The 14146-nt window shown below is 40.1% G+C and overlaps 1 protein-coding gene across 1 annotated transcript in view; it reads left to right on the forward strand.

The window, feature by feature from the left end:
* SLC4A4 (solute carrier family 4 member 4) overlaps nucleotides 1-14146 on the forward strand; it is a 175649-nt gene that overhangs the window by 120835 nt on the left and 40668 nt on the right. Inside the window, exons 9-13 of the mRNA XM_065736758.1 lie at nucleotides 226-383; nucleotides 9227-9314; nucleotides 10141-10295; nucleotides 10746-10859; nucleotides 12321-12495. Coding sequence (XP_065592830.1) covers nucleotides 226-383; nucleotides 9227-9314; nucleotides 10141-10295; nucleotides 10746-10859; nucleotides 12321-12495 — 690 coding nt within the window. The remainder of the gene's footprint in view (nucleotides 1-225; nucleotides 384-9226; nucleotides 9315-10140; nucleotides 10296-10745; nucleotides 10860-12320; nucleotides 12496-14146) is intronic.

A 14146-nucleotide genomic window follows, 5' to 3' on the forward strand; every position in this document is an offset into this window, starting at 1 on the left:
GACCTAGCTTCTACTTCATATTTATGATGGGAAGAGGGCTACCGTAAGCAGCAGTGCCTGTGTCTTAGTAGACTGAATGAGGATGATGCATACTGGCCAAAAATAGGTTTGGGTCCTATGACCAACAAGGAAATGTTGCTGAAAGCTGGATAAATTTCATTGCACACTTATATCTGCCTGCCTAACAAGCCTTCATTTTTTTTTCTTTCTCTTCTACTCATGCAGTTGAAGAATAAATTCATGAAGAAATTGCCCCGCGATGCTGAGGCCTCCAATGTGCTGGTTGGGGAGGTAGACTTCCTGGACAGTCCTTTCATTGCCTTCGTCCGGCTGCAGCAGGCAGTTATGTTGGGTGCTCTGACAGAAGTCCCTGTCCCTACCCGGTAAGAGAGCCCTGCCCCTAGCAGAGTGCACAAATTAGAAGCTGCAGTTACACCTTCTAAAATAAGGTTAAGAGAAGACATTTTCTATTAGTTTCCATCCCGTGACTTGAATATGGTACTGTATTTTTTCAGGATTATTATTTTTAAAAGCAACAAAATCTTGCTTCGGCTGCTAATCATTTCTGAGTTCTAAATTTAGTTGCATAATATGTTGTGTGTTGTGCACAAACACTACACAAACACCTTAACAACTCCATGGTGAAGGTTGCTATCAATGTGACATCTGACGACTGGGTATTTTTCTGCTCCTCATGATTCCTACCACATGCACACATTGTGCATACCTAAAATTCCCTTTGCGTGCAGTGCATATTCTTCTTCACAAAAATTCACATTAGAAGAAGGATTCAATTCTGGCCATGCTGGAGGGGGAAAGAAAAAAAGTCAAACTGGGGGATAAAATTCTCTCTGTGATTGTCGCAACAGATGTTCCTTTGTATTTCACAATGGCTCAGAAAAATGTCATGCAAATATTTTTGTGTCTCATGTTGCAAATTAATCTGCAGTCTCACAAATATTAATACATCTTATCTCATGTTCTTATGTATTTGAATTAAATGCATATGCTTGTTATATGTGCACACACCAGGTAAGAACTATAAAACTTATTAACTTTAAAAGGTCATGATCTAATAATGGACTAAAGGGGTGTTTCAGGGAGACGGACAACACGCTGAACTGGACAGACTTGCAGGTGTTTTACAGTGTCCTATTTCAACCCTTTGCTGGTCTCTGCAGTGCCTTGTTACTTGGCAGGGTTGTGTGGATGCTGTTACTGCTGTGCAGCTGGGCTCTGGTGCACTTCTGGTATCAACTTACAAAGGATTTGGTTTGCATTTTACTTGTAATTACGAAGCTCTCATTGCACCTTTCGTATCACTAATGTGCAAATGCATATTTTATGTGAATGGTTTCAAGGGCTTTTAATAGAGAGTGAAAGTTCTATTTTGAATCATGGCTAGAGGGCTAGAGTAATGCTTCATGAGAAGGGACAAATTAATGCTACAGAAGTACATCACTGGTGCCTTACTAAAACTACTTATTTCTCAGCATTATGGAGCTCTCTATACAACAGTATTTCTACTTCTGATCTAACCCACTTGCTCCTTTTAAGTACTTCTCAAAATGCTTTTCAGCAGAAGTAAAATCAGGAATTGTTTGTTTTGGTAGTGGGAGCCAGGAAGCTAGATCTAGGATTTCTGAAGGACCTCATTATTCAGTAGCATTAATCAAGACAAGATGTCCTTCCATGCCAACATTTTTTTTCCAGGAAATAGTATTATCCATTAGCTGTCCTCCAAACCAAATGTTAGCCCTAATCAAAGTAGGAAAGCTCATTAGATTGCTTTTGTGAGTAATGAAGAGGCATTTGCAGTGGCTGCATCCTGTGAAATTCAATCAAGGAAATCCCATAAGGGCCCAAGCTAGTTATGATGGAGTGTCTCCTTGCTCAGCCCTTAGTTTCAGCCATCCTACACAGTGAGCATTTCTGTTGAAGACGAGCACTTAACCCACAGCGTCCACAAGATGCTGTAGCTGGAGCCTTGAGTGTTCTTCCTTCCTCTCCCTAAAAGGCTTTTCTTTTTATTTTACTAAATTATGAAGTTCCTGGTAAAATTATCAAAACCATGCCATCAAAATTAGCCCATGCACAACCACGTGGAGTGGGGGAATGGTTCTAAACAAATGTGAGTTAACGTTTCAGTGCTGTGGGTTGTTTCACAGGAGTGTTGTGACACAGATACATGGAATAACTGCAGCGTGACCTGCAACTGTCTGTCTCTAGAATGCAGGTTGTTTTTATGTGAGGCCCTAGGGAGCAGGCAGGAGTTCAGCATCCAGGTTTCAGCACACAGCTTTAGGCATGCCAGTCTGCAGAGGAGATGTGATGTTAGTGCGGCTGTCTCTTCCTGCCACCGTTGGCCATGCAATATGCTGATTTTCAGTTCTTGTTTCCAGTATGCTGTTAAGAAACATTATGATTTTTAGCTACAGATGTACTGAATATTTCATAGGAGCCTGCAAAGTGCCCTGCCCTAAAGCCATGAGAGTTGCAGGGCTTGTTGGATCAACGGGAGAAGGATTGGGAAGGCTTTCCTGAGGAACTGGAAGAAGATGAGAAGGGAGACAGTGTTTCAAGTAGAAATGTCATGTCATCAAGCTTTCAGAAAAGCATGAAGCCATCTTTATGCTTTGCTTTTCGTAGCAGTAGCTGGGCAGGGTGCGCAGGGAGAGGGCAGCAATAGGTGATAATAAAGCTGCAACTATTAGCTGGATATGTAAAGATTTGAAACATCTCTTGATGTAGAAGTAAATGAGACACCAAGCCCTGCCGAGCTGAAAGGCTTGCTATGTCTACAGTCCCTGTCCTGATTTGGTATATTCATATTGACTTAATACTGTAAATTAATTAATTACCTTGTGTGGTTAAGGTAGGTATTATTCACCATGTAGACTTCCAGTTAATTAGATTATTTATTTCCAGTGTCGTTTGTTTTTTTTCTCCACACATTCCTCAACTTGGATTTTTCTTCAGAGTTATAGACTTTTGGGTGTTTTGTAGAAATAAGGCTTCCTGTGTAGAAATGGCTCTTCGCTGGATAAATAGCTTTTCTGTATATGATTCCCTTCACACTTCCTTGGTAAGTATTTTAACTATTTCCTTTACTTAAAAATAAATTCTTACTTAAAGGTAAGAATCAAGACCTGATGAATTATCCAGGAAAAGCTTCTCTGCAGGACATTTTCATACAATCCTAGTAATAAAAATTATGGAATTTAATTTGGCGTAGAGAACTTCCTGTCTTTTCCTCTGTTGTATTTTCTTGTTACCAATCAGATCAAAACTCATTTATGGATTTTGATCTTCTCCTGTCAATTTTAATTCTACAATGCTGTAACCTTCATTTTTTGGTGAGCTCTTAGTTACTGTACTTTCCCCATTGCTTTGGTGTGGCTGCCGCACCTCCTGACAGTGCACCAGATGTAGCTTTTTATTTTCATAAAAGAGATGTACAATTATATGTTCAAGTCTGTTCCATTAATGTAATGATGATGAGGGCAAAAGATAAAGAATGAGCAAGGGAAAGATTTTTTTGGAGATAAGCTGCACAGACTTGCATAGTCTAATATATAGTGCTGGGAAATTGCCTGTGTCTACAAGTCTAAAATGAAATGAAATAACTTGCCCAAGGTCGCTTAAAACACATGTGGCAGAACCAGGAGCGAGATTATCCTCCTTGCCTCCTGGTTTAAGCTTTTAACTACCAGGGCATCTTTTCTTTTGGTAGGCAAGGATGACACACCTGTCTTGTTCCTTAATTGCAGCACTGAAATGGTTTTCAGGGCTGGGTCCGTTAGCAGCTCTTGCAACAGAAGTTCTTGTTTTGGGACATTTGAGCTCTGTCAACAAATACTACTTTTGTCTGCACTCATATGTTGGATACCATGTGAGGTGCCTGCAACTTGAAGGAGCACTTGTATGAAAACTGAAGGACACTTGACCTCCTTTCCTTACTGTAATCTTAAGGTGTGCCTCCTTCATTACACAGAGGTCCAAGCCTCAGATTTTGGTGGAGAAGATGATGGTGAGATTGTTCTGTCCGCCCTTGAGTCCATCAACATGTATCTCTGTTGGGAATCCTGGATGACTTACTGGCATCTCACATGATGTCCAACAACAGAAGGACATTAATAAAAACATTTTCTGTGGGACCACACTGAGTTTCCTTTGTGTAGGTGCTTTTAACAATTCCAGAATTATGGTTATTTCTTTCTTTATCCAGATGTAGGAAGTGGACATGGATGAGCAGGCTAAAGTTGAATCTTGTTTTACTTGTTCTTTTTTTGCGTGTGTGGGTGAGGAACCTTGTCTCCTGCACTGGTGGTCAGCTTGCTAAGAAGCCATGGTGAAGCTTTCTTGGCCTTGGGCCAGTTTTCACCACAGCCCTTACCCTGTACTGGAATTTGATGAAATCATGGGCAGCTCAGATTTCTAACTATGTCTCAAATGGAAAATATTAGTGCTACACTGACATTAGAGCCTGACTCTGTAGTATTTACTCCTTACCTCCTAATTGATTTCTCCTTTACCTTCATGCAATTTCACGGAGATTTTTAGCCAGACTGCTCACAAGCACAGCACATAAGACTTCAGCAAACTGGTTTGAAATTCCACTTTGTGGTCTCTGGAGTCATCTCCCACCTGGGTCCAGGAGGGTTCTTGTTGCTCATACCAGGTTTATCGCCCACAGTCCCATGTTAGCAGACTTGCAGTGTTGCTGCAGTGTTTTGTTAATATCTATTCATTGCGTAGGTGAGGTGTAGAATACACTGGCCAGTGCACATTCACCTGCTTGGAAGAGAAACTGCTTGTCTGTCAGAAAAAAATTTATTCCTGTTGGGTTTGGTGGCATAGACTATATGCTTAAAAGGTAAATCACACACAGTGAATGACCATCATCTGCTGAAGGGTGATGTGTCCAAAGTGACAGAAGGAACAGTGGTTTAGTGAAAATATAATAATAAATTTGTGAGTTTCTGACTCATTACCAGCTTGGAAGCAAAAGAGTGAGTGTGCTGTCATACAAAGCTCAGTACAGGTATCCTGAGTGAGGACCATCTACCATTTCTGTAAACTGTTGCTTAGAGCTTGTGAAAGGAATTGAATTCTCTTATAATTTCAGAGAGACTGAGCTAAGTGGTGCAGTGTTTCTAGCCCTGAAATACCCTTAGAATTACTAGGTATCAGAAATGAACATTTGAAAACTCAGCTTTTGTTGTGTGCAGCAGACAGTAACTCTGCACTGACTTTCAACCCAACAGATACAGGAGTGGGTCACAGTTATAAGTGAGGGCTTTTTTAGCTAGGTGTATCCTTAACTAAATAATAGTAAATGTGTGTAACGCAGTCTAGTCCATGCCACTAAAGTACATGAATGTTTTTGTATTTGCATGTATGCACGTGCTTTAAAAGGTCTTGTTTTACAAGCTGAAGGCAATTCTGAGCTAAATCAGTCAGGATGAAGAATTTAGAAGGTCTCGCAACCTGGCTTTTTAAGAATGCTTCTGAAAATGCAGGAACATTAAGGTACTTCTGTTCTGCACTGGAAGAGAGCCAACTGATGTAATTAGTTCAGGAAATGGTTATGAAAATGTCTCATTCCTTGGAAATTCAGTAGGATGCTGAGCAGCAACTTCTGAAGTTGTGAACTTTAAAAAAATGATAATGTATTTGGATAATTTGCATCCCATTTTTTGTTTTCTTTAAGAGTTGGCTGAAGAACAATTTCTCTTAAATGCTGTATAACAACTCTTGAAGTGCAGGGAAAGTTCCAGGAGGTAGGAGGAAAGCAAAGAACATTACCTAGGCATGTGTGGGTTAGTCACCTCTGGGTAAACCTTGAGTGAAACACTTGATAGAAAGTGTTACAGTTAGTAATGCCAATTAATATGTATTTATGGATCCTTCCATACTAACTTGATGTCTTTTTATAGGACTGTAGGTTTTTAATAGAAGATACTTGCTAGGATACAATATACTTGGTAAGACATTTGACTTAGCACCTCATGATATTTTGATTTAGAAAATTAAAATTATATTACAATGCTTTTAAGAGCAGCAGTGTTTCTGGTGAAGTTCAACATTTGCTATTTCATGTTTTGTTGGCATTTTTGTGAAAAAATGTATACATTGTCAATAAAGGCTGACACATAATGAAGAGGATGCACGTGTGGCCCAAAGTGATGTGGTCACTTCTGCTTTAAGTTGGCCCCATATCAGCTTTTACAGACAGAGCACAGATGGAAAAGCTGTGCTCTGAGTGCCAGGCTTTTCTAGATGATGCTGTGGGTGAATGGCTGGGGCCACTCCAGGGAACAGCCAATAATTCCATCAGTGCTGGAACCACTGAAACCTGATCTTGAATTTCCATTACCACCAGGTTTCCCTTACCTTTGAAGCCACTGGCCATTGAAAAGCTTGTAGAAGCTCAATTACATTTGATATCTCTGAGTTCTGTGTCATGTTTAAAGTTGGTCCCTAGGGTCAAAAAGGTGGGTAGATAATGTGAGTATACAACTTCATTTTCTCAGGAAAGCCCCAACATAATATTCCTGAGTACAGGTGATTTCATGCTGACAGAACTGCCATCTCTTGGATTACTTCTCTGTTGAAATCATTGGTACCTCAGAGGAAATTTGCAGAAAAACAGTTGACATGACTAAAGAGAGGAGAAAAGCCTCAAACTACTTAACCTAAATGACAGATGGCTACGGGGGAATGGATAAATTGGAAAGGATATTTAAAGGAATTTAATTATCAAAGGTTCTTCAATCTAGCTGTAAGAGCTCATGGAAATATATGACCAGAAGCTGAAGCTAACCCTATTCAAACTGGAAGCAATGCAAAGGGCCTTATAACTTAGCAAATGTGGTTGATGTGTGCGTTTGTTTTTCATTACTGATTGTACGATATAGGTGTACTTGGAAAAGTATTAATTCAGGAAGCTTTAGAAGTGTTTTTAGCAGCTGTTAGTTGTTTCTGTTTGAAAAAGGCTAACATGGAGCTTTCCGAAAAATTGCCCCAACGTTAATCCAGCGTTTGCTAAATTAGGTGAAATGGAAAAGCTGGTCTTCTCCACTGTGCTTTCTTTCCTTGCTAATTGCAAGAATGAGTTGATGCGTAAGTACTTTTTTTTCTGAAGGTAACAAGTCAGCTTAGGATGAACACTTAAAATGACAAATTTGAATGGTTTCCATTGAAGGACAGCGATTGGTGGCCACTGCCTGAGATTTCCACTGGAAGTAATAAGGCTTTCTGAACAAGCCAATTGGCATAACAGTGAGTGTAAAGATTGATGGATTTTCATCTCATAGCCATGATCCAAATATTTTTCTGAAACAAATGTGAGTAGGGAAATTACAGGAAATCTGTGCTTCCACAGCCAACACGAGGCATACAGCCTTCCCATTTGTGTTGTATTGGTTAGTAGTTGCCTGCTTGGATATTGTTGCTGTCTGAAGAGCTCATGTAAGAAATTAACTTGGGGTATTTTGAATTCTGGTTAACTCATATTGTACCTTTATCCAAGAATAGGCTTACACATCAAAAATCAAGGTGTCTCCTTCAGAATCAAGCTGTGACTGCAAAGCCACTGGGACGGGTTTATGGGTCTTTGGTCTTGTTGTTGCTCTGAGTGGAAATTCAAGGCATACAAGTTGAGCTTTAATTATTTATAGCTAATGCCCTATTTAGATTAATGGCTTTCCTTCACATGTGAATAGCTACTTTAGGTGCTGAACCATACAGAGATCTCAGTCTCAGCAGAGCACCAGTAAGCAAACAGGGTGATATGTGATAGCTCTGGGAACGAAGTGTTCAGAGAGAGATATAGCTTATGGTAAGCAGTGTGGACAGTTAATTGCATCTTGCCCCAGCTTTGTTCTTTCTGCTGGCCTGAGTGCTTACCTCTCTTAGATTAGACCTCAGGAAGCATTTCTTTTCTGAAAGAGTGGTCAGGCACTGGAATGGCCTGCCTAGAGAGGTGGTTGAGGCACCATCCCTAGCGCTGTTCAAGAAGCGTCTAGATGAGGTGCTAAAGGACTTAATTTAGTAGTTGGGTAGAGATAGTGATAGGAGGATGGTTGGACTAGATGATCTTATAGGTCCTTTCCAACCTTATGAACTTATGAACTTATGAACTTATGAACTTATGAACTTATGAACTCTAATTTGAACTGTGCTGCCCTGCTTGTTCCATCCCTTGTGCAGAAAGGATGCTCAGGTCAGGGTGGATCTGTGCAGAGTAAGCAATCCTCAGATCTTCTGTCCCCTCCTAGCTGTTCTTCAGCAGTTACATCACTGATACTGTCACTTAAGTGACCCTGGAATAACAACAGGGAAATATTTAATGCAGATGACTTATGTTAAAGAGCTGTAACATATGACTGAATAAATCCTGTGGAAGTGGATAGGCTTTCTGTGGTGCATGGAGCATGCAGTCTGAACCATCCTGCACTGGAGCTGCATCTCTAGCACAGTTCATTTCTGGGTACTGGGCATTAAAAGAATGACTTTCCTTCCTCCTGTACATTAATTGTTGAATGGTATCTGTTTCTGTGTAGGACTGCTATAGTATTCTCAAGACTAATTTTAATGGTTTGGGGATGGAAAACTCTGGGTAGTATCTTGCTTACCAGAGCAAGTATGATTAGGATCCAAGGTGCAACCTGTACTCCAAGTTAACTAAAGAAATACATTGTTAAACAGATGAATAAATGCACTAGATGAGAAATCCATACAAGTCTTGTCCACAGTGTCTCCTATGCATGCAAGGCCTGATTATTGGGATTGCTGAACTCCTACTAACCTAAGACGAGGTTTCAACTCTGAAAACTACTGTGTGGCATAAATGACACTCCTGCAACTGCTGGTGCTTCCTGTAATTCTTCCCTAGGTTTGCTGGAGAATGAAATATTGAAGTGTGACATGACGTAGCTAAACATGGTCTTATGGATTCAGACAGAAATTGTTTAGGGTGCTCTTCACTTGTTAACCTCTGAGGCTGCCCTGGGCATTAGAGACTGTACCTTTTGTGTCAGTGAGACTGGTCACTGGCTGAGCTGCCATTGGAAGCTTCCAGACCTCTCTAACAAGAGACAAAACCTTTGCTGTTATGTTTGCTTTGATTGTTGTTTTTGTTGTTTATCTGTGTAGATACTGTATAGGAAGTAAGTGATTGATTTTTCTGTCTTAAATTGGAACAATTGGTATGTTTTGACAGATTCCTCTTCATTCTACTGGGACCTAAGGGCAAAGCAAAGTCATATCATGAGATTGGCCGAGCCATTGCTACCCTCATGTCTGATGAGGTAGGTGCTTTTATGACCAGATTTTTGAAGGTCCCTTCCATTGGAATGCCTTTTCTATTGAATTCTGTTAATCTCCATGAAATAGGATCTCCCGGTTTTCAAATAGAGTTGGAATTGAATGAATTAAATGAATTCATGTGGTGGTGTGCATCTTGTGTCACATTCCACAATAACAGTAACCCAGAGATGCACTCCAGGTAATTACTGCAGAAGTCCTACTGCATGTGTTGGCCCACCTATCCTGCAAGGAGTCCAAAGTATTTATGTAAAATTCCATCAGTACTGTTTTCTTCCTTCTTCTCTCATCTCTCTCCTAATGCTAATACAAACCCTTTCAGTAAAAATGGTTTATACTTCTTGTTACTATTAAGTAAATATCATCTTTATTTCTATTTCACAGAAGTGAAAACAAACCCTATTTTTCATAGAGTCAATAAGAAGAGAATATGGGCTTTTTTTAAAGTGTCTTTCAAGGTTATGGCTTTGTTAAAGTGTCTTTCAAGGTATAACTGAAACTCTTTATTTCTTGGATTTTTTTTTAATGAAAAGATGTGAACAATTGGTAATGTTTTTGAAAAATAAAGACACTTATTTTGCAAAAAACGAGAAATGCCTGCAAGAAACTGTCTTTGTCATTAAATGACCAAAGGAAAAGGGTTTTCCTGAGGTTCCCACACCCTTGTGCCAAGCATGCTGGAAAATTTTTGAAAGCTTTTCGAGAATTACTGAGTTGTTTTTGTTAGAATAAAACTTACTAGCTGCCTCTGGAATTTGAGGTGTACAAGATGGGAAGCTTTGCTGTATGGAGTCTCTCCTTTCCTTGCAGGTATTCCACGACATTGCCTATAAAGCCAAGGACTGGCAGGACCTCATTGCTGGTATTGATGAGTTTCTGGATGAAGTCATTGTGCTCCCCCCTGGGGAATGGGATCCAGCTATTAGGATAGAGCCCCCCAAGTCTCTTCCATCTTCAGATAAAAGGTAACAGCAGGTGATGAGGCAGGATTGCCTCTGTGTGTCAGTTCTGAGAAAGTGAGAGGAAGTGCTACTGCTTGGGTGCTCCAAGTTTATCAAGTAACTGCAGGGGGACCTGTGTCTGTCTCTTTCTCCAGAAAGCACTGGAGATATTTTCATGTCTGTCTTATAGCTTGTAGAGGGGTGGAGGTGGATGTTCTTGCAATTCTGTACCCTTCGCGTGGTGGTGCAGGGATATGATGATATATAATGGGTATCCAGGCACTTTGGGTGTTCTTGCTCTTTCTAACTTTGCCATGTTCCACACTGGCTGCCAGCAGGTCAGCTTTCTAGCCTCCTGAATACATCATGGCTTCAGGAAAGGCTAACACCTGTGTTGCAGAACACTGTGGATTCTATTTTGTGGAGCCATTAGGTAACACGGTGTACCTCAGTGTGGCTTGTGTTCTTGACTAGGAAAAACATGTACTCTGGTGGAGAAAATCTGCAGATGAATGGAGACACGCCTCATGATGGAGGACATGGAGGTGGGGGCCATGGGGACTGTGAAGAACTACAGCGAACTGGCAGGTCAGTAATGCAGTGCTCAGCATGATGTAGCTAGTGCAATCCATCCAAAATGGCAGCGTTTTTCTTCCTTTTACCTTTCCACCCTGGAATCCTGTTTGAATTCATTGAGCTGTGACCCTGAATCATACACTGTGTTTTTGAGCACCCATCTTTAGACTATCTGAAAGGTTCTGAACATCCAGTCTTGACTAATTATGAAGTGTCATAAACAAGGCACTCAAAAGTGAAAGATACTTGCTGGCACACTGCACGCCTGTAAACTTAGGCAAATAGTATGGGGTATAAACTTGACAGGTCCAACTCCATTTCCCACTCAGTAAGTGCTTTAGCCATAAGCAGAGAAGTTTCACTTTCAAGACATTCCTGTTACAGTACAGCTGACCTGATGAAGGCTTTTATAGGGTAGAAATACAGAAAATAACAGAGCCTGTGGGTTCTTTCTCTCCTTTAATAGTCTGTGTGCTACATTAAAGTCCACTAGAGTGGGAATGCAGTTCAGGTGGCTGTCAAACAGCACACTCAGCACTGCAGGATCAATATACAGGTTTTCATGTTGCTGTTGTAAATTCCCTCCCATATTTTTCAGGTTTTAGAAGAATATCTAAATTAAAGGGGGGAAAATGTTGAAGTCTGAAGTTACACACTGGTGTGTACAAGGCAGTTAATAAGTCATGGTTCTGGATCCAAAGATAATGTGTGCTTACCTGCCCCGTGTCCCTGTGAATAGCATGGGACCTACCTTCCAGTTGCTGTTTAGATCAGGAGGAAGCTGAATTGTGATGCACTAAATAGATGTAAGTGTTGATACACACTGTTGGTGTAGAACTGTGTGCAAGAGGACGAGAGGCAAAACAAAAATGTTTCATGTTGACAGAATCAGAGCTGCGTGGAATTCCTGTGAGTTGAACACTGTTTTGTTTGGACTGTACAAAAAGAATACGTCTGCAAGTAGAGCTATCCAAGATGACTTCACTTGCTTGCATTTTTATTTCCAGTTCTTTTTGTGGTTAACAGTTTGAAGCGTTTTTTTCCATTTAGCAGATTGTTTGGCTCACCCAACCACTGTGTCTGCCACGTGGAGAAATTTAGGCAGGGATTTAGACTGGAATTAATAGATTTTATTACCTCAACCAATACAACTGGGGAAAAAAGAAAAAAAAAAAAAAGTCAGATGAGCTTCCTGAACTGCAAGCTTTTGTGGTCTTTTTCAGCAGAAGTAGGGCTTGTGTTTCTGAAATTGATCTCTTTCCAGCAGCATCGCATCATGGAAGATATTATCTTTTTTACAACGTTGTCAGTGATACCCCTGGACCATTGCAGCTGTGATAAGACTATTATGTAATGTGATGACTTAACTCCTTTCAGATCATCCTTCATTTCTGGCAGTGTTTCCAATTACTTACCTTAGTGACTTTCACTGTAAAACATTTTACACAAGTCTTCTCTTGCTTGTCTTTTCAGATTCTGTGGTGGCTTAATCAAAGATATAAAGAGGAAAGCACCGTTTTTCGCCAGTGACTTCTATGATGCTTTAAATATTCAAGCCCTTTCAGCCATTCTTTTCATCTACTTGGCCACAGTGACCAATGCTATCACTTTTGGAGGACTGCTTGGCGATGCTACAGAAAATATGCAGGTTAGCAATACCTTTCAGACACAGTGAATAAATCAGAGCTGACTTGCCTTTTTCAGTCTACAGTCAGAACTGAATTCTGGGTGCAATTAATAGATGTATGGTGTGCTTCCACTGAAAGTTGGCTTGCTTTCTTTGCTGTTGGATGGCTGTCTGTTGAAAAATTGTATCATTACCTTAAATGGAGTTTGAAAGATGGCCAGGCAACAGAGAAGAACTTAGATCCTTGCTCCTATATAGAGAAGTTCCTCAGATTACTCTCTGTGTTTTGTCTTGGTTGTACTGTTTCAGTCAAATTAAGTTTACGAAGTCTGATTCAAACTTTCCATGTCATCAGAGCATAGCACTGTATTCTCTGCATGACTCTTACAACTCCTAGCAATCTCTGGACTTCTGCCTCTCTGCTAAAAAAGAAAACACTAAGACTGATAGGAAAGCAGTGAATCAGATGGTGTGGTAGAAGAGAAGAGTGAAAATTCTTTAGAAAGCTGAATTCCACGATAATGGAAGATGAGATTCTGGGAAGTGGACTGTATTTCCAGAGACTGACTGGATCAGCAGCAGAAAAAAGTAGGGGCTTTGACGCATAGCTGACCCTCAAATGGAAAAGGAAGTATAAAAGAAAGGGACTCTGTTATAGCACTTTTCTAGCTTGCGTTTGATTGGGGCAGAATTATGCATCTTAGGATTTCCTTTGCTCTTTTAACAAGAAAGAAAATATAATAACTTCTATTTAAATAGATTCAATTCAGTCACGTTGAATGTCCTAGTAATAATAATCATAGTGACTGAATTATTCAATTATGTAAATTTAATTTAAACAAACAGAAAAGAGGGACACCTATCCAAATCTCTTGCCTTCCCTATCACAAATTACAGGCTAGAGTAAGATTCAAAGGCTGGTGGAGTGCCAGACATCCCTCCCCATGTATAAATATGGTTTTCCACTTCCAAAACTCAAGTCTGCGGCAGTTGTACAAATAGATGTATCATGCACAGCCTTAAAAAGTAACAATAGCAAATGGAAGGAGAGAATGAAAAAGCCTCCAGGATCCACCAGGTATTATCACTCTTCTATCACTGAGCAGCAGAGTAAAGCCTGCCTGCTCTGTACCTTCACAAGGAACAATATTTAAAGTAGGGGGAGGAAAGGAAAATGTTACCTGATTCCATATTTAGTGCATATAATTACATCGCTTGTGTCAAAAAATCCTTCTTGATACCTTTGCATTCAGTGAACATATTTATCAAGTTCACAAAAATTGTTTTTGCACTGAAACAAACAGTATAGTTTCTTAATGCTCTCACAGAAAATCCTCAAGTAATTTAATTATTAAAAAAACCAACAACCTGGTATTTCAAGAACCTGGAGATGTAATTTATCTAAGAAACAGTAAAACAACTGCCAAATTAAGCAGTGACAATCCTATTGCTTGCACTTGGTTATATTGCTCAACTAGGACACACTAGGACACATGCATTTTGCTGTCTTCTGTTTTGGCTTCTGGATTAAGGAAAAAGAGAAATGTACTCCTTTTTGTTCTGCAGCAGTAGGAAATTACTACCTTTGGCACCTGTTTTTCCAGCAGCAAAGTAAATAGCGAAGATGTCCTCCATAGGGGTCCTCTTGGAGGTGCTGCCTGATTTTCTTGAT

The sequence above is a fragment of the Cyrtonyx montezumae genome, unplaced genomic scaffold, assembly GCF_038088225.1.
Source record: "Cyrtonyx montezumae isolate F1298 unplaced genomic scaffold, pur_monq_1.0 scaffold_2, whole genome shotgun sequence".
NCBI classification, from domain to species: Eukaryota; Metazoa; Chordata; class Aves; order Galliformes; family Odontophoridae; genus Cyrtonyx; species Cyrtonyx montezumae.